Here is a 21,118-nt window from a genome sequence, read left to right on the forward strand (position 1 = left end):
TATAACAATTCCATCTCCTTTGTATTTACTTCAGATAATATTCTATTTACCCTAAATTTCATGATTTTTCCACCTACCATCACCAATCTTTGATAGTTATTTTATCAACCAAGCCCTATTCATTACTAGCTAACACAGCATGCACATTTTTTGCCTTTCACCTCAATTCATTTAATTTTGTAGAAGACAAACGTTGACATTTCCCCCAAAAAACTGACAATAGAACTGTAAGAAATATTTTCTCTAAATACTTGTTTTGCCTCTCGCATCAATTCATTCCATTTTGGAAAAGACAAATGACGACATTTCCCCCCAAAAATAAACAATATAATGGCAAAAAATGTTTTCTCCATCTATACGACTTTGGAAAAAACTGTGAAAAATAACCCACCACCCATCAGGTTTATCTATATGCGTTCATATTTACTAAATGTAATAACTTACTGGTTCCTCCTTCCTGATTAATCCCATTTATATTCAGGCCACCATTAATTTCACTTTGTCCATTAATTCCAAAACCTTGTGCCTCCCCAGCACCGCCAAATTCAATGTTTCCACCTTGTTGACTAAGAATACCCCCCACAGTTAGGTTTGGAAGTTGTAGGTTTCCACCTCCCAGGTTAATGTCTGTTTATATAAGGAGACAAAACATTTCATTCAAAACTCCTTAGCTCTCTTTTTTAATAAAATATATTACCCATCACCTTGAGAGCACAGAAAGGCTGTTACGTAGTTACGATGGTATACATTGGAGAAATATTATGTTTTCCTTCTCCCCTTTATTTACTTCAATTTATTTTAAATTTATCCTTAATTTCATGCTTCTTTTTTCTACCCACCATCACCAATCTTTACCAGTTATATTACCAACTAAGCCCCACTCACTTCTAATTACCATAATCTATGTACATTTTTTGCTTTTTTGCATCAATTCATTCCATTTTGGAAAAAGACAAATGTTGACATTTCCAACCAAAAAATGAACAATAGAATTAAAAATTTTTACTCTAACTAAACGACTTTGTAAAAAACTGTGAAAAATATCCCATCACCTGTCAGGTTTATTTAGATATATTCATATTTACTAATAACTTACTGCCTCCTCCTTCTTGATTAATCCCATTTATATTAAGTCCACCACTAATTTCTTGATTTCCATTAATTCCAAAACCTTGTGCCCCACCAGCACCGCCAAATTGAATTTTTCCACCTGTTTGACCAAGTATGCCCCCTGCATTTAGGGTTGGAAGTTGTAGGTTTCCACCTCCAAGGTTAATTTCTGTTTATATAAGGAAACAAAACATTTTATTCAAAACTCCTTAGTTCTCCTCTTTAATAAAATAATACCCATCACCTCTACAGTACAGAAAGGCTGTTATGTAGTTACCATGGTATACATTGGAGAAATGTTATGTTTTCCTTCTCCTCTTTATTTACTTCAATTTATTTGAAATGTATTCTTCATTTCACATTTTTTTCTACCCATCATCACCAATCTTTCGCAGCTATTTTACCAACTAAGGCCCACTCATTGTTAGTTATCACAACCTAACATATATACTCATGAATAAACCAAGTTTTTCAGCACTTTTTTGCACTGAAAACGCCCTCCTTGGCTTATACATGAGTCATTTTCCCAGAAGACGGCAGGGGAGGAGGCGCGGCGGCTCACAGAGGCAGGAACCGGCGGCTACGGCTAAAGTCTGTACTCACTGCTAAAGAGAAATGAATATTCATAGCGCTGGCAGTGAATATTCATTTCTCTTAAAACGCGCAGTTACAGCTGCAGCCTTCCAACACACATACCATTTACCTTCCCTCACTGCATCTCGTTGGTGCCAGCAGCTCTTCTGGCCAAGCGATCACATGTCCCACGCTCATTAAGGTGATGAAGATTCACCTCTCTCCACTCCCATAAGCGTGGAGTGAATATTCATTACCTTAATGAGCGGGGACACGTGATCGCTCGGCCGGAAGGGCTGCTGGCACCAAACAAGATGCAGCGAGGGAGGAAGGTAAATAGGAAGTGTGATTTTTATAGGAACCATGCATACAAGGACAGGAATGGGGAGCAATGCATGGAAGGATAGGGGATAAGGAGCCATGCATACAAGGACAGGGATAAGGAACCATGCATACAGGAATGAGAAGCCATGCATACAAGGACAGGGATGGGGAGCCATGCATAACAGGGTAGGGATGAAGGGGAAAATCCATACCCAGCTTATACTCGAGTCAATAAGTTTTCTCAGTTTTTCGTGGCAAAATTAGGTGCCTCTGCTTATACTTGGGTCGACTTATACAGGAGTATATAAGGTATGTAAATTTTTTGCCTTTCATGTTAACTCATTGCATTTTGGGAAAAACAAATAGTGACATTTTACCCCAAAAAATGCAAAAAATATTTTTTCTAACTCCCACCACCTGATAGGTTTATCTAGATTTATACATATTCATATTTACTAATAACTTACTGCCTCCTCCTTCCTGATTAATTCCATTTAAGCTAAATCCACTATTAATTTCATGTTTTCCATTAATTCCGAAAGCAAGTGCTTTAGATATGTTGATATTTACTTAATGTAATAACTTACTAGCTCCTCCTTCCTGGTTAATCCCATTTATATTCAGGCCACCATTAAATTCACTTTTTCCATTAATTCCAAAACCATGTGCCTCCCCAGCACTGCCAATTTCAATTTTTCCACCTTGTTGACCAAGAATACCCCCCACAGTTAGGTTTGGAAGTTGTAGGTTTCCACCTCCCAGGTTAATGTCTGTTTATATAAGGAAACAAAACACTTAATTAAAAATTTATTAATTCTCCTTTTTTAATAAAATAATACCTATCACTTCTACAGCACAGACTTATGTATTAACTGTGGTATACATTGGAGAACTGTTATGTTTTCCTTCTCCCCTTTTTATACTCCAAATAATATTTTAAATGTATCTTTAATTTCATGTTTTTCTACCCACCATCACCAATCTTTGCCAGTTATTTTACCAACTAAACCCCAATCATTGCTAGTTACCATAACTTATGCACTTTTTTTTGCCTTTTATGTCAATTCATTCCATTTTGGAAGAAATAAATGTCGACATTTCCCCAAAAAACTAAACAGCAGAATTGCAAAAAAGGTTTTCTCTAACTGTACGACTTTGTAAAAAAAGTTTGTGAAAAATATCCCACCACCTGTTAGATTGATCTACATATATTCATGTTTACTAAAAACTTACTGCCTCCTGCTTCTTGATTAATCCCATTTATATTAATTCCTGCCCCTCCAGCAGCGCCAATTTGAATTTTTCCACCTTGTTGACCAAGTATACCCCCCACATTTATGTTGGGTAGGTGTAGGTTTCCACCATTCAGGTTAATTTCTGTTTATATAAGGAAACAAAACATTTCATTCAAAATACATCATTGCCCCTTTTTTTAAACAAAAATCAAGATTATACCCATCACCTCGAAAGCATAAAGAGGCTAGTACATACTAAGCAAAGTGTATATAAAGAAAGTTAATGTTTTCCTTCTGTTCTTCAGTTATTTCAGATAATATCCAAAATTCATCCTTAATTTCATGCATTTTCCTACCTTCAATCTCCACAAGTTATTTCACAGGCTAAACCCAACTCTTTGTAATTTAGTATAACTCACGTTAATTATTCATCTTTCACATTAATTATTTCCATTTTTAGAAATATAAATGTTCACATTCCTCTAAACTGAACAATATTCCACCTCCTGTCAAGTTTATCTAGATAGGTTAATATTTACTAACTGTAATAACTTACTGTTTCCTAATTCCTTGTTGATCTCACTAGATATTTTATATCCACCATTCATTTCCTGTTTTCCATTAACGCCAAAAGCATCCCCACCATTGTTGCCAAATTTAATTTTTCCACTTTATTGACCAACTATGCCCCCACATTTAAGTTCGGTAGTCGTATGTTTTCACCTTTCAGGTTAAGATGATTTATTCCTTCGATTTAGTATATAATACCCACCACCTTGACATTATAAAGAGGCTAGAATAGATCCACAAACCCAAGTGTATTTCAAGAAATGTTGTGGCTTCCTTGACCTTTTTATTATTTTCACGTAATGTCCTAAGTTCACCCTTAATGAGATAATTTACAGTTAAATTAGTCTTGTTACAACTTCTTGTAACTCATGTTAAATTGTTTGCCTTTCACATCAATTAAATCTTCAAGTGTTAGGGGTCGAGTTCCCGCCTCTGCACAGGGGGAATCTCGGGCCATCTCCGCTGCGGTCTCCGATTCTTCTCCTGCCGCAGTGGAGTCTGCTCAGCGGAGACGTCGGTCCCAGCGTCTCGCTCAGTCTGACTCTGTGCAAAGGGTTACTGCTGCTTTTCCAGCTTCTGCCATTGAAGCCAGTGCTGGGCAGCGGCGAGCAGACGCTTTTGGGACTAAGTCCTGCTTTTCTCCTTCTGAGCATGCCCAGGGTAAGATCTCTTTGGAGATCGAGGGTCACATGCTTGGATACTGCAGCAAAACCCATTGGTTCTCCAGGAAGGTCCTGAAGGTGCTCAGGCTCTGTGACAGCCTCTCATTGGTCCTTCTAGGAAGGTCTTGTACTTGCTGCAGCTATATAAGGTTCGCATGGCCGCACGGCCATGCGCTAGTATCAATACATGTTATGAGTTTTGCGCAAATTTGGTCACGCTTGTGTGGTTTCAGGGACCCGGCTGAAATAAGCCACTTAGAATACCGGCACCTCTGGTGAGGAGATTGTGTGTATGGTTTCAGGGCCCCGGCTGAAATAAGCCACCTAAAATACCGGCTCCTCCGGTGAGGAGATTGTATGTTTGCCTCCTTGACTGCGTGACCACAAGCTGCTATCTGCTCAGCAGTTACTGTGTATTCCTGTGGAGTTTAACAGGACACAGTCCTTTCTTTATAGCGACTCTGTGAAGCAACAGAGATCGCTTCTACCGCCATATAGTGCCGCCATTTGCCAGCAGCAGGTTCTTTACCTGCACGGTGGACCCCGGGCTGCGAACGCACCAAATAACATCTCTATATTTACTCGGTGCGTTCCGCCAGCCCTTACAACAAGTGCTTTTAGATTCCATGAAAACTAATTTTAGACTTGTGAAAAAATGAAAAGTTCTCAAACTTTATGTAATGCTGTTTTTATTTCAAAACTTCTCGCCATTTGTCAGTCTCTCAAAATATATGTAAATTAACTAATTGAAATTACATACGTTTTTGTCTTTTCTTATTAAATTGACTTACAAGTCCACCATTAATTTTAAGTTTTTGCCCTACTATTTCCAATCTCAATTTTTCCAGTTTGATCACCAATCATGCCCCTTAGATATAGGATGGGTACATGGTTAGTTCTAATTTCCTAATTGCAAGTCCAATAGTTTTGTTGAAATGAAGAATTAAAACATTTAACTTATTATGCAAAAACTCTTACCGCCATAAAATAATTTCCTTTTACCAAAACAAAGAGAAACTCAAATGCACACAAAATAACTTAAATCCACCACCATCCTAGAGAAAGTATGAGTACGCTTATTTTTCCCATCATCTATATTTTTTTAAGAAATCTTTTCAAATCCATTTTTTTGGTATTACATTTTTCCTGTTGATGACCAAATGTGTCTCCAATATTTAGACCGAATTGTTGAAATTTGCCTCATCCCAAATCAATGCTACCAAAATTATACTATTACAAAAATTGTACAGCCTTTGAGCTAATTACCCTCAAGAATAAGCTTCAGTATTTTACAAACTTCTTCATTTCAAAACTTTGGAATATAAAAATGGTCCACCACTAAAACAGTATTTTCAGTTCTCACCATTACCAAGCTTTCTTTTTCCCATAAGCCAATTAAAAAAAATCCCAAAGAAAACAATAAAAATTGCACTAACATTGTTTATATTTAATCCTTAAAACTTAGCCTTAAAAAGAATATTTTTGCTAAAATTTTCCAAATTTATCAATCATATAACTAACGTCTTCCCCCTTGCTGTCCTGATATTTGAAGTCCACCATTAAATTCAGGTTTTCCATTAATTTCAAAAGTTTTTGTCTCCCCGCTACTAAACTCAAATTGGTGACCTTCTAAACCCCCAAGATTGACCTCACCCAACTGTAATTTGCCTCCTTTCAAATCCAAATCTGATAAAGAATTGAAATTCATTTAACTTTTCTGTTTTATTACCAAATATACAATAGATTGTATTCTCAATTCCTCTGTTATTTATAAAAAATATATGTTAAGCCCTCGTAAACACTTGTGTGTATATATAACAAGTATCCATAAATATATATAGAAGAAGAGTTGACAGGTCAATGAAAAGTTTATAAAGTTGAAACAATCAAAGACATAGTCCAGTGGATAAAATACAGCCATGGCTTCATTCATAAACTTTAAAGATCCTGAGACAGCACTTCTTTGCAAAACACAAAAATTGGAACAATAGTGGCCAACTGGTGCTGGACACCGGAAGTGTAAAATGCAATCTGGTTTTATCATTTTCCATTACACGAATCATTTTGGGGTCCACTTTTCTAAATGTATAGACATTGCAGCATGGGATCACAGCTGATTATTTCTGAGAGGTAAAACATTTCCTTGCCTGTTTTTAAACAATATTTTACCTAAAAGAAAAAAGTAATCTCCAATCCCATGCTATAATGTCAGTATACTTTTTTCTCCCCCCACTTCCCAGGAGCTGTGGTTTGATTAGACCAAGGTCCTATATGGTCAGACACAACCATTAAACAGTACACAACAGGGGCACATTTATAAGATTATCTCAGCACAGGAACATTTTACTTAAATACATCCAATTGTGGAAGTTAGTGTGTCCAAATTGCTAATTATTAGGTAATACACTTTTCAAACTTTGAGAATCTCCAACCTTTTCGTAGTTTTTGCTTAGAACTTTTTTCGGAATACTTGGATTACCAAGTGAAATAATGTATGAGCATGTATAATATTTACTGTGACAAGATATTGCTCATAAATAGTGTTGAGCATTCCGATACCGCAAGTATCGGGTATCGGCCGATATTTGCTGTATCGGAATTCCGATACCGAGATCCGATACTTTTGTGGTATCGGGTATCGGTATCGAAACAACATTAATGTAAAAATGTGTAAAAGAGAGAATTAAAATAAAAAATATTGCTATACTCACCTCTCCGACGCAGCCTGCACCTTACCGAGGGAAGCGGCAGCGTTCTTTGTTTAAAATTCGCGCTTTTCTTTCCTTACGTGAAGTCCCGGCTTTGTGATTGGTTGCGTCGCAGTCACATGGGCAACGCAACCAATCACAGCAAGCCATGACGTAATTTCAGGTCCTTAAGGATTTTAAAATTACGTCCCGGCTTTGTGATTGGTTGCGTCGCAGTCACATGGGCGACGCAACCAATCACAAGCCGTGACGTCACGGGAGGTTGGACAAGCGCGCATTTTAAAATGCGCGCGTGTCCAGCCTCCCGGCTTGTGATTGGTTGACCGCGAAGCAACCAATCACAAGCCGGGACGTCACGGGAGGTTGGACAAGCGCGCATTTTAAAATGCGCGCGTGTCCAGCCTCCCGGCTTGTGATTGGTTGACCGCGACGCAACCAATCACAAAGCCGGGACGTAATTTTAAAATCCTGAAGGACCTGAAATTACGTCACGGCTTGCTGTGATTGGTTGCGTCGCCCATGTGACTGCGACGCAACCAATCACAACGCCGGAACGTAATTTTAAAATCCTGAAGGACCTGAAATTACGTCACGGCTTGCTGTGATTGGTTGCGTCCCGGCCACATGGGCAGCACGCGACCAATCACAAGCCGGGACTTCACGTAAAGGAAAGAAAAGCGCGAATTTTAAACAAAGAACGCTGCCGCTTCCCTCGGTAAGGTGCAGGCTGCGTCGGAGAGGTGAGTATAGCAATATTTTTTATTTTAATTCTTTCTTTTACACATTAATATGGTTCCCAGGGCCTGAAGGAGAGTTTCCTCTCCTTCAGACCCTGGGAACCATCAGGGATACCGTCCGATACATGAGTCCCATTGACTTGTATTGGTATCGGGTATCGGTATCGGATTGGATCCGATACTTTGCCGGTATCGGCCGATACTTTCCGATACCGATACTTTCAAGTATCGGATGGTATCGCTCAACACTGTTGTGAATTTGCTTTTTGCTCCCTCTAGTGGTTACTAGTTTTTTGACTCTGGTTTTTCTGTCATTCCTTTTATCCGCACCTGGGTCGTTAGTTAGGGGTGTTGCTATATAAGCTCCCTGGACCTTCAGTTCTATGCCTGGCAACGTAGTTATCAGAGCTAGTCTGCTGTGCTCTTGTCTACTGATCCTGGTTCCAGTTATATCAGCTAAGTCTGCCTTTTGCTTTTTGCTATTTGTTTTGGTTTTGTATTTTTGTCCAGCTTGTTCCAAATCTATATCCTGACCTTTGCTGGAAGCTCTAGGGGGCTGGTGTTCTCCCCCCGGACCGTTAGACGGTTCGGGGGTTCTTGAATTTCCAGTGTGGATTTTGATAGGGTTTTTGTTGACCATATAAGTTACCTTTCTTTATTCTGCTATCAGTAAGCGGGCCTCTCTGTGCTAAACCTGGTTCATTTCTGTGTTTGTCATTTCCTCTTACCTCACCGTCATTATTTGTGGGGGGCTTCTATCCAGCTTTGGGGTCCCCTTCTCTGGAGGCAAGAAAGGTCTTTGTTTTCCTCTACTAGGGGTAGCTAGATTCTCCGGCTGGCGCGTGTCATCTAGAATCAACGTAGGAATGATCCCCGGCTACTTCTAGTGTTGGCGTTAGGAGTAGATATATGGTCAACCCAGTTACCACTGCCCTATGAGCTGGATTTTTGTATTCTGCAGACTTCCATGTTCCTCTGAGACCCTCGCCATTGGGGTCATAACAGTTTGCCAGGCCAGTATTAAATGTTTAATGCATTGCAGAAGAGGGATTATAAGAAAGAAGATTCTGAGTTTTTTTTTTCTCCTTCCCCTTTACCTCAGAGTGGCTATGCTTGCTGCAGACATGAATGTCCAGACCTTGATTACAAGTGTGGACCAGCTGGCTACTCGTGTGCAGGGCATACAAGACTATGTTATCAGAAATCCTAGGTCAGAACCTAAAATACCGATTCCTGAACTGTTTTCCGGAGACAGGTTTAAGTTTAGGAATTTCGTGAATAATTGTAAATTGTTTTTGTCCCTGAGACCCTGTTCATCAGGAGATTCTGCTCAGCAAGTAAAAATTGTTATTTCGTTCTTACGGGGCGACCCTCAGGATTGGGCTTTTTCGCTGGCACCAGGAGATCCGGCATTGGCTGATCTTGATGCGTTTTTTCTGGCGCTCGGTTTACTTTATGAGGAACCCAATCTTGAGATTCAGGCAGAAAAGGCCTTGCTGTCTATGTCTCAGGGGCAGGACGAGGCTGAAGTGTATTGCCAAAAATTTCGGAAATGGTCCGTGCTGACACATTGGAACGAGTGTGCACTGGCCGCTAATTTTAGAAATGGCCTTTCTGAAGCCATTAAGAATGTTATGGTGGGTTTTCCCATTCCCACAGGTCTGAATGATACTATGGCACTGGCTATTCAAATTGACCGGCGGTTGCGGGAGCGCAAAACCGCAAATTCCCTCATGGTGTTGTCTGAACAGACACCTAATTCGGTGCAATGTGATAGAAAAACCGCAAATTCCCTCATGGTGTTGTCTGAACAGACACCTGATTTAATGCAATGTGATAGAATCCTGACTAGAAATGAGCGGAAAATTCATAGACGCCGGAATGGCTTGTGCTACTACTGTGGTGATTCTACACATGTTATCTCAGCATGCTCTAAACGTATAGCTAAGGTTGTTAGTCCTGTCACCGTTGGTAATTTGCAACCTAAATTTATTCTGTCTGTAACTTTGATTTGCTCACTGTCATCTTATCCTGTCATGGCGTTTGTAGATTCAGGTGCTGCCCTGAGTCTCATGGATCTCTCATTTGCTAAGCGCTGTGGATTTACTCTTGAACCATTAGAAAATCCTATTCCTCTTAGGGGTATTGATGCTACACCATTGGCAGCAAATAAACCGCAGTATTGGACTCAGGTTACCATGTGCATGACTCCTGAACACCGCGAGGTGATACGTTTCCTGGTTTTACATAAAATGCATGATTTGGTCGTTTTAGGGCTGCCATGGTTACAGACCCATAATCCAGTCCTGGACTGGAAGGCTATGTCAGTCTCAAGTTGGGGCTGTCGTGGTATTCATGAGGATTCCCTGCCTGTGTCTATTGCTTCTTCTACGCCTTCGGAAGTTCCGGAGTATTTGTCTGATTATCAGGATGTCTTCAGTGAGTCTGAGTCCAGTGCACTGCCTCCTCATAGGGACTGTGACTGTGCTATAGATTTGATCCCAGGCAGTAAATTTCCTAAGGGAAGACTGTTTAATCTGTCGGTACCAGAACATACCGCTATGCGTTCATACATCAAGGAGTCTCTGGAAAAAGGACATATTCGTCCGTCTTCTTCCCCTCTTGGTGCGGGATTCTTTTTTGTGGCAAAAAAGGACGGATCTTTGAGACCTTGTATTGATTATCGGCTTTTAAATAAGATCACTGTCAAATTTCAGTATCCTTTGCCGCTGTTGTCTGACTTGTTTGCCCGGATTAAGGGTGCCAAGTGGTTCACCAAGATAGACCTTCGTGGTGCGTACAACCTTGTGCGCATTAAGCAAGGTGATGAATGGAAAACCGCATTCAATACGCCCGAAGGTCATTTTGAGTACTTGGTGATGCCTTTTGGGCTCTCCAATGCGCCTTCAGTTTTTCAGTCCTTTATGCATGACATTTTCCGGAAGTATCTGGATAAATTTTTGATTGTTTATCTGGATGATATTTTGGTTTTTTCTGATAATTGGGATTCGCATGTGGAGCAGGTCAGGTTGGTCTTTAAAATTTTGCGTGAAAATTCTTTGTTTGTCAAGGGCTCAAAGTGTCTCTTTGGTGTACAGAAGGTTCCCTTTTTGGGGTTCATTTTTTCCCCTTCTGCTGTGGAGATGGACCCAGTCAAGGTCCGAGCTATTCTTGATTGGACTCAGCCCTCGTCAGTTAAGAGTCTTCAGAAGTTCTTGGGCTTCGCTAACTTCTACCGTCGTTTTATCGCTAATTTTTCTAGCATTGTGAAACCTTTGACGGATATGACCAAGAAGGGCTCCGATGTAGCTAACTGGGCTCCTGCTGCCGTGGAGGCTTTCCAGGAGTTGAAACGCCGGTTTACTTCGGCGCCTGTTTTGTGCCAGCCTGACGTCTCACTTCCCTTTCAGGTTGAGGTGGATGCTTCGGAGATTGGGGCAGGGGCTGTTTTGTCGCAGAGAGGCCCTGGTTGCTCTGTTATGAAACCTTGTGCCTTTTTCTCTAGGAAGTTTTCGCCTGCTGAGCGAAATTATGATGTGGGCAATCGGGAGTTGTTGGCCATGAAATGGGCATTTGAGGAGTGGCGTCATTGGCTCGAGGGTGCTAAGCATCGTGTGGTGGTCTTGACTGATCACAAAAATCTGATGTATCTCGAGTCTGCTAAACGCCTTAATCCGAGACAGGCCCGCTGGTCATTGTTTTTCTCCCGCTTTGATTTTGTTGTCTCGTATTTACCAGGTTCAAAGAATGTGAAGGCCGATGCTCTTTCTAGGAGCTTTGTGCCTGATGCTCCTGGAGTCGCTGATCCTGTTGGTATTCTTAAAGATGGAGTTATCTTGTCAGCTATTTCTCCGGATCTGCGACGTGTGTTGCAGAGATTTCAGGCTGATAGGCCTGAGTCTTGTCCACCTGACAGACTGTTTGTCCCGGATAAGTGGACCAGCAGAGTCATTTCCGAGGTTCATTCCTCGGTGTTGGCAGGTCACCCGGGAATTTTTGGCACCAGAGATCTGGTGGCCAGGTCCTTTTGGTGGCCTTCCTTGTCAAGGGATGTGCGGTCATTTGTGCAGTCCTGTGGGACTTGTGCTCGAGCTAAGCCTTGCTGTTCTCGTGCCAGCGGTTTGCTCTTGCCCTTGCCTGTCCCGAAGAGACCTTGGACACATATCTCCATGGATTTCATTTCTGATCTTCCGCTATCTCAGGGCATGTCCGTTATCTGGGTGATATGTGATCGCTTCTCCAAGATGGTCCATTTGGTTCCTTTGCCTAAGCTGCCTTCTTCTTCCGATCTGGTTCCTGAGTTTTTCCAGAACGTGGTTCGTTTGCACGGCATCCCTGAGAATATTGTGTCAGACAGAGGATCCCAGTTCGTTTCCAGGTTCTGGCGGTCCTTTTGTAGTAGGATGGGCATTGATTTGTCGTTTTCGTCTGCTTTCCATCCTCAGACTAATGGACAGACGGAGCGAACCAATCAGACTTTGGAGGCTTATTTGAGGTGTTTTGTCTCTGCTTATCAGGACGATTGGGTGACATTCTTGCCGTTGGCTGAGTTTGCCCTTAATAATCGGGCTAGTTCCGCCACCTTGGTTTCGCCTTTTTTCTGCAACTCTGGTTTCCATCCTCGCTTTTCTTCGGGTCATGTGGAGCCTTCTGACTGTCCTGGGGTGGATTCTGTGGTGGATAGGTTGCAGCGGATCTGGAATCATGTGGTGGACAACTTGAAGTTGTCACAGGAGAAGGCTCAGCGCTTTGCCAACCGCCGCCGCGGTGTGGGTCCCCGACTACGCGTTGGGGATTTGGTGTGGCTTTCTTCCCGCTTTGTTCCTATGAAGGTCTCCTCTCCCAAATTTAAACCTCGTTTTATTGGGCCTTACAAGATATTGGAAATCCTTAATCCTGTATCTTTTCGTCTGGATCTTCCTGTGTCGTTTGCTATTCACAATGTATTTCATAGGTCCTTGTTGCGGCGGTACATTGTGCCTGTAGTTCCTTCTGCTGAGCCTCCTGCTCCGGTGTTGGTTGAGGGCGAGTTGGAGTACGTGGTGGAGAAGATCTTGGATTCTCGCCTCTCCAGGCGGAGGCTTCAGTACCTGGTCAAGTGGAAGGGCTATGGTCAGGAGGATAATTCCTGGGTGGTCGCCTCTGATGTTCATGCGGCCGATTTAGTTCGTGCCTTTCATGCCGCTCATCCTGATCGCCCTGGTGGTCGTGGTGAGGGTTCGGTGACCCCTCACTAAGGGGGGGGTACTGTTGTGAATTTGCTTTTTGCTCCCTCTAGTGGTTACTAGTTTTTTGACTCTGGTTTTTCTGTCATTCCTTTTATCCGCACCTGGGTCGTTAGTTAGGGGTGTTGCTATATAAGCTCCCTGGACCTTCAGTTCTATGCCTGGCAACGTAGTTATCAGAGCTAGTCTGCTGTGCTCTTGTCTACTGATCCTGGTTCCAGTTATATCAGCTAAGTCTGCCTTTTGCTTTTTGCTATTTGTTTTGGTTTTGTATTTTTGTCCAGCTTGTTCCAAATCTATATCCTGACCTTTGCTGGAAGCTCTAGGGGGCTGGTGTTCTCCCCCCGGACCGTTAGACGGTTCGGGGGTTCTTGAATTTCCAGTGTGGATTTTGATAGGGTTTTTGTTGACCATATAAGTTACCTTTCTTTATTCTGCTATCAGTAAGCAGGCCTCTCTGTGCTAAACCTGGTTCATTTCTGTGTTTGTCATTTCCTCTTACCTCACCGTCATTATTTGTGGGGGGCTTCTATCCAGCTTTGGGGTCCCCTTCTCTGGAGGCAAGAAAGGTCTTTGTTTTCCTCTACTAGGGGTAGCTAGATTCTCCGGCTGGCGCGTGTCATCTAGAATCAACGTAGGAATGATCCCCGGCTACTTCTAGTGTTGGCGTTAGGAGTAGATATATGGTCAACCCAGTTACCACTGCCCTATGAGCTGGATTTTTGTATTCTGCAGACTTCCACGTTCCTCTGAGACCCTCGCCATTGGGGTCATAACACAACACTACTCATAAACATTTATCAAAAATATGTTATACTTTATGAGCAACTACTAAGACTTGCTTTATAAGACGGGGTACAAATACCACCATTTTCCTCTATTGCTGTCTTAAAGCAGAGATCCCCAATCTTTGCGACATTGAGAGACACATTCAGATATGAAAGAGGGTCAAGAGCCACATTCTCCTGCCCCACTCACAGTAGTGACACCCAGAGCCCCATTACCTGCATATTGACAGCCAAAGCTTTTCCAGTGAACTCACACCAAGGCAGTATACCAAGCTCCAGGGTTTCCTACCTTTACCCCATTCAGATCTGCTCTTCTGTTCAGGGCTACATACAAAAGTCACCATCTAAAAATCTGCTCATAATTGCTACACCTGGTGCTAATGCACAAAGCTGGCAGGCAGCCGCGAGGCACACATCATGTGCCCATGTATTTGAACCATCAGTATGAAGCACTTGCCCATCAAGCAGTGTTTCTTTCTATGTTCCCATGGCCTTCAACTAAAGTTCCAATTCCAAACTGTCCCATATTAAACACAGTTTCTACTAGAAATCGATTTAGTGGGAAAAAAGATAAAGATTGAGTATAACTTTTAGAACCTCTTTGGTATACTGAGATCTGTCTGGACCTGATAGGAGTCCTTTCACATCTTTTGACCTAATTGTTAACCAATGTTTTAACACATTGTAGATAATTTTTAACTTACTTGACTTCTCCTGCTTTTCTTACGATATCTTTTTAAGCTCTTCCTGAATCCTCTTCTCTTCCCCACCATTTAATCCTACACCAGCTTGAATGCCAATACCATGATCAATAATAATAGTGCAATGTTTTCTATACTTAGCAAAAACATCCTTCATGGTTTCTTTGTAGCTTTTTTGCAAATCAATTTTTTAAATTCGATTAGGAAATTGCTTAGTGTGGTTGTTTGGCTTAACAAATCATTCTGTATACTCTTTGAGAGGTGCCTTCAAAGAACATATCTTGAAATTGAGGAACTGGCTTTTCCATGTATTACATGAACACCGTAATTTCTTACAATATTTCATTTTTCCGCTATTGGCTCTACAAAAAATTGATCATTTTTTAACACTCTTGAATTTATGTTCTCCTGCACTGTACAAATGATCACTTAGGTTTCCAGTAGGAGGACAAACATTTATTTTCATGGCACCCTTTAAACGAAAAGTGATTGTTAAAAGTAGACATCCATTTTATGAACAGTAGACCATTCCAGGTGATGATTCACCAGATCTTCACATTTTATGATTCTTTGTTTCCTAGGTATATTGATATTAAGTAACAACAACTGTAGCCTTCAACAGCCAAAAGACGAAGAACACCTTCACTTCCTTCCCAGGACCATGGTTTTAACTTACCAGCAGATGATTTTTGCTTCTGCTCGGAAATCTTCCTAAGTTCATCATGGATCCTCTTATCTTCACCACCATTTACTCCAATACTCCCTTGAACGCCAAAACCAGAAATTCCACCTAGTTGTAGACTTGCGTTGACTTTAACTTCTATAGAAAGTAAAAATAAACTCATATACAGAATCTATGGATAAATGTATAATGAACCTACTATATAAAGTATATATTTAATCATCTATTATAATATTTAAGAATGATATTATAACTCATGTAAATTTCCTTTACTTTCTTCTCTAACGGAAGTCTTTACATCAGAATGACCACCGATGTCGTTATTGCCACCTTGAAGACCCAATGCTCCTCCCAAGGAAAAGCTACCACCAACTTGTTGACCTAACATAACAATTGGATTTTTTTTGCTTTGTTTTTCACTGCATTATTTTTCTTTTTAGGTCATAGAGTTGTTAGCTCTGATTCAAATGTTAAATGAGCACTTGCAATCTAGTAAACTGTCAAAGATTATAGGCAGGAAGAAAACAAAGGACTTTACTTTAGAAGTGTTTTAGAGTTTGCGAGAGTTTTTGGATATACTAATCATGCCCTACTATAAAAAGTATAGATTTAATAATCTACTATAATATTTAAGGAGGATATTGTAACTCATATATATTACCTTTGGGGATTAGGTTTGAAATGTTGCCAAGAATATTACCTTCTGCTCCGATGGAAGTCTTTACTTGACTTTGGCCACCAACCACGTTACTGCCACCTTGCACACCCAATGCTCCTCCCAAGGAAATGCCACCACCAACTTGTTTGCCTAAGATAAGAATTAGAATTTTTTTTATTCTTTCCCTGAATTATTTCTCTTTTGAGTTTATAGAGTTGGTCTCTCTGGTTCAAATGTTAAATTCGCATTTGTAATTTACTCAACAAAAAGTACACTGGAAAAGATTATAGATAGGAAGAAAACAATGTACTTTACTTTAGAAGTGTTTTACAATTTACAAGAGTTTTTGGATAACCCACATATGCCCTACTATGTAAAGTATAGATTTACTCATCTACTATAGTATTTAACCCATTATCTACCAATGTCCTGTTTTGGGGACGTCTAATCTTTAGCTTCCAACAACTAAGATTTTATAATTTTTATAAGTCCAATTTTTTGTGTTGTATTTGTAAAATGAATGTTTACAAAATAGGAAATCATGTCATTGTCATTTTTAATTGAATATTGGGATGCCCTTTTCTGAAAAATCAGTACTTGAAAAAATTTAGCAAATTATCTTTCTGATTCATTAGGACCCAAATCATTAAAAATCTGTCATTAAAAAAAAAAAGAAAATTGCTAATTTGGCAAGTAATGGGTTAAGGAGGATATTGTAACTCATATATAAATTACCTTTTGGGATTAAGTTTGAAATGTTGCCAAGAATATTACCTTCTGCTCCGATGGAAGTCTTTACTTCACTTTGGCCACCAATCACTTTGTTGCCACCTTGCAGACCCAATGCTCCTCCCAAGGAAAAGGTACCTCCAACTTGGTTGCCTAAAATAACAATTAGATTTTTTTGTTTTGTTTGTCACTCCATTATTTCTCTTTTGAGGTCAAAGAGTTAGTCACTGGTTCAAATGTTAAATCAGCACTGCTGCTTTAGCCCCCAAATTTCATTTTCACAAGGGTAATTGGGGAAAATGAAGCACAAATTGTGTTGTGCAATGTCTCCTGAGTATGCAAATACCCCATTTGCAGTGGAAAACTACTGTCTGCACGAACGGGAAGGCTTGGAAGGAAAGGAGCACCGTTTGACTTTTGGAGAGCAAATTAATCTGGAATAGATGCTGACACCATGTCGCATTTGGGAAGCCCCTGGTATACCTAGACAGCGGAAACCCGCCACAAGTGACCCCTTTTTGGAAACTACATCCATCAAAGACTTCATCTAGAGGTCTGGTGAGCACCTTGAACCCACAGTTGCTTCACATAATTTTATAACGTTGAACTGTGAAAAACAAACAAACACATTTTTCACATAAAAGTGTTGCTTTAGCCCCAAATGTTTCATTTTCACAAGGGTAATAGGAGAAAATAGACTGTTATTTGTTGAGCAATTTCTCCTGAGTACACTAATACCTCATATGCAAAGGAGAGATACTGTTTGGGAGAACGGCAGGGCTTGGAAGAGAAGGAATGCTAGCTGTCATTTGGAGCACAAAATTGGCTGGAATAGATAGCAGAAGCAATGTCGCGTTTGCAGAGCTCTTGGATCCCCCAAGTGACCCCATTTTTGAAACCACAATCCTCAATGAACTCATTAAGAGGAGTGGTGAGCACCTTGAACCTACAGGTGCTTCATAGAATTTTATAGCGTTGAGCCATGAAAATAATTAAAAAATTTTTTTTCCCACATTCAAGTTCCTTTTGCACCAAATATTTCATTTTTACTAAGGGTAAGAGGAGAAAATGGACAATACAATTTGTTGTGCAATTTCTCCTGAGTACCCTGATACCCCATATGTGGTGGAATACTATTGTTTGAGTGTGTAGGAGATGTAGCATTTCTACCCCTTTAAATAAGTAAACTCTTTAAATGTAAATGCGTTATGCTACTATATAATGTTGTGTAATGTAGGGCAGGTGTAGAACTTATTGTAGGACACTATATGGGGCTCTACTTTGTACATAGTTTGGTAGGAAGCGCTGTCTTTGATAAGAAAGGAGTCTTCCTGTTTGGAGTGAGTTAGAGTCTGGGAGCTGAATAGCTCAGGAGAGCCGCAGTGCCCGGATAGTCCTGTGGGGCTTAATGCCCAGGACCGTACAAGGACAGTCCCATAACTTTAAGAGAAGTACCCATCCATACAGGGTGCGGACGGACAGAGGGTACAGTTGAGACAGCAGCGCTTTCCACGTCATAGAACAGAAGTCAAGAAGTGGTCCTTAATCAGTGCAGGGACACAGGTTGCTCGCCATTTGGCAACTCATTGCTTGGGCTGATGCCTTTCGTACCGAGGCGAAATCGATGGAGGAACACTCTGGTGTATTGAGCTCGCACAGTGAGGATGCTGCATTATCGCAAGAGACAGTATGTCCCAGGAATGTATTGCAGGACATAAAGGAAAGCATAGGGAAAGCGAAGAATGTGAACTGTGTGGAACCTGATGCTAATGCTGTAACAGACTGGAATGGAAAATCTAATAGTAAAGTTCTATGTTTTAAGTTGTTCAATGGAAGCAGCGAAACCACAGCCAGCCCGATGGGACCCAGATGGTGCAGAGGGTGAAGAAAAAGGTATGCTGCAGAAGGGACAGTGTTTATATGAAATGGGTGGGCAGAGCTTGAGTAAACAGTTAATCTCAGCCACGACTATGACTTTGGCTCTTCACCTCACAAGTGCACAGCAGGGCTCGGAAAGCAAGGAGCACCATTTAACTTGTGGAATGCAATTTTGTCTGGAACAGATTGTGGATGCCATGTAACATTTGAACAGCCCCTGACATGCCAAAACAGCAGAAACTTGAATAGGTGAACCGAATTTTGGAAAATAAACCTTTTGAGAAATTCATCTAGTGGTATAATGAGCATTTTTAACCCTCCGACGATTCACAGCATTTTATAACATTGGACTGAGTCAATGGAAAATTCCCATTTTTTCCACTAAAATGTTACTTTGGCCCCAAGTTTTCAATTCTCAAAATACAATATAATAGGACAAAATGGACAACAAAATGTCACATACTTTCTCCTGAGAATGTCAATATCTCATAAATGGTTGAAAACTACTTTTGAGGCACAATGCAAAACTCAGAAGGTGAGGAGTGCTATAGTATAGTGTATATTTTGCTAGAATGCTTTCACACTGACAGAGCCCCTGAGGTGCCAGAACAGCAGAAACCCCCAATAATTTACCTATTGCATCGCTTTGTTCTGAGAGCTATAACTTTTTTATTTTTCCACTGATGGGAGCTGTATGGCAGCTTGTTTTTGCGGAACAAGATGATGTTCTCAGTAATACCGTTGCTGTTTACATTCAACTTTTTGATCGCGTTTCACTTCACTTTCTGGTCAGCAGTACGATTAAAAAGTATAGTTTTTTTGGCCATTTTTTTATGGTTCACTAAAGGGGTTAACTAGTAGGACAGTTTTAAATGTCAGGTCGTTCCAGACAGAACAATACCAAATATATATGCGTTATTTGAGGGGTTTTTTACATAGCTATATGTAATTATTGGATTGAGATTTCTTTTGTTCTTCAATTTGTGATTTTTTAAAATATTTTTACAGTTTTTATAACTTTGTTTTAACTTTTTTAATTGTCCCAGGATGAGATATCAATTTTCTCTGCTTTTTGCATTGAAGGTCATTAGACCAGTGAATGACACAAAGGCAGAAGGCGTGTTAGCTCCTGTTCTGATAAAAAGCTTACAGGCCACCATATCTGGGTGACCCCCATGTCCATCGTTCAGCCAGAAAACCCATGTGGCAAAGAGTAAGCTCCACATTGGGGGAAAAAATTCCTTCCCGACTCCACATATGGCAAACAGACTAGTTCCCTGGATCAACGCCCTATCAAGGAATCTAGTGTATATACCCTGTAACATTATACCTTTCCAGAAAGGCATCCAGTCCCCTCTTAAATTTAAGTAATGAATCACTCATTACCACATCATACGGCAGAGAGTTCCATAGTCTCACTGCTCTTACAGTAAAGAATCCGCATCTGTTATTATGCTTAAACCTTCTTTCCTCCAGACGTAGAGGATGCCCCCTTGTCCCTGTCTCAGGTCTTTGATTAAAAAGATCAGAAAGGTCTTTGTACTGTCCCCTCATACATTAAAATAAGATCACCCCTTAGCCTTCATTTTTCCAAACTAAATAGCCCCAAGTGTAATAACCTATCTTGGTATTGCAGACCCCCCAGTCCTCTAATAACCTTGGTCGCTCTTCTCTGCACCCGCTCTAGTTCAGCTATGTCTTTCTTATACACCGGAGACCAGAACTGTGCACAGTATTCTAAGTGTGGTCGAACTAGTGACTTGTATAGAGGTAAAATTATGTTCTCCTCATGAGCATCTATGCCTCTTTTAATGCTTCTTATTATTTTATTTGCCTTTGTAGCAGCTGCCTGACACTGGCCACTGAATATGAGTTTGTCATCCACCCATACACCCAGGTCTTTTTCATTGATGGTTTTGCCCAGAGTTTTAGAATTAAGCACATAGTTATACATCTTATTACTTCTACCCAATGCATGACCTTACATTTATCCCCATTAAAGCTCATTTGCCATTTATCAGCCCAAGCTTCTAGTTTACATAAATCATCCTGTAATATAAAATTGTCCTTCTCTGTATTGAGTACCCTGCAGAGTTTAGTGTCATCTGCAAATATTGAAATTCTGCTCTGTATGTCCCCTACAAGGTCATTAATAAATATGTTAAAAAGAAGAGGGCCCAATACTGACCCCTGTGGTACCCCACTGCTAACCGCAACCCAGTCCGAGTGTGCTCCATTAATAACCACCCTTTGTTTCCTATCCCTGAGCCAGCTCTTAACCCACTTACACATATTTCCCCTATCCTCATTATTCTCATTTTATGTATCAACTTTTTGTGTGGCACCGTACCAAAAGCTTTTGAAAAGTCCATACACTCTGCGTCCACTGCGTTCCCTTGGTCCAGTCCGAAACTTATCTCTTCATAGAAATTAATCAGATTTGTCTGACAGGAATGGTCCCTAGTAAACCCATGTTGATATTGGGTGGATGTCATGAAGGAGTTAAAAGGGTACTTGTAATCTAGTCAACAAAAGTAC

The 21,118-nt window shown here is 40.7% G+C and overlaps 1 protein-coding gene across 1 annotated transcript in view; it reads right to left on the minus strand.

Moving 5' to 3' along the window:
• The window catches only part of LOC143770229 (uncharacterized), a 263,961-nt gene that overhangs the window by 224,509 nt on the left and 18,334 nt on the right, over positions 1-21,118 (minus strand). The window contains exons 5-11 of the mRNA XM_077259650.1: positions 16,748-16,855; positions 16,016-16,123; positions 15,310-15,453; positions 3,241-3,384; positions 2,595-2,777; positions 1,097-1,279; positions 445-627 (exon numbers count right to left, since the gene is read on the minus strand). Coding sequence (XP_077115765.1) covers positions 445-627; positions 1,097-1,279; positions 2,595-2,777; positions 3,241-3,384; positions 15,310-15,453; positions 16,016-16,123; positions 16,748-16,855 — 1,053 coding nt within the window. The remainder of the gene's footprint in view (positions 1-444; positions 628-1,096; positions 1,280-2,594; positions 2,778-3,240; positions 3,385-15,309; positions 15,454-16,015; positions 16,124-16,747; positions 16,856-21,118) is intronic.

This window comes from Ranitomeya variabilis, chromosome 4 (assembly GCF_051348905.1).
Source record: "Ranitomeya variabilis isolate aRanVar5 chromosome 4, aRanVar5.hap1, whole genome shotgun sequence".
NCBI lineage: Eukaryota > Metazoa > Chordata > Amphibia > Anura > Dendrobatidae > Ranitomeya > Ranitomeya variabilis.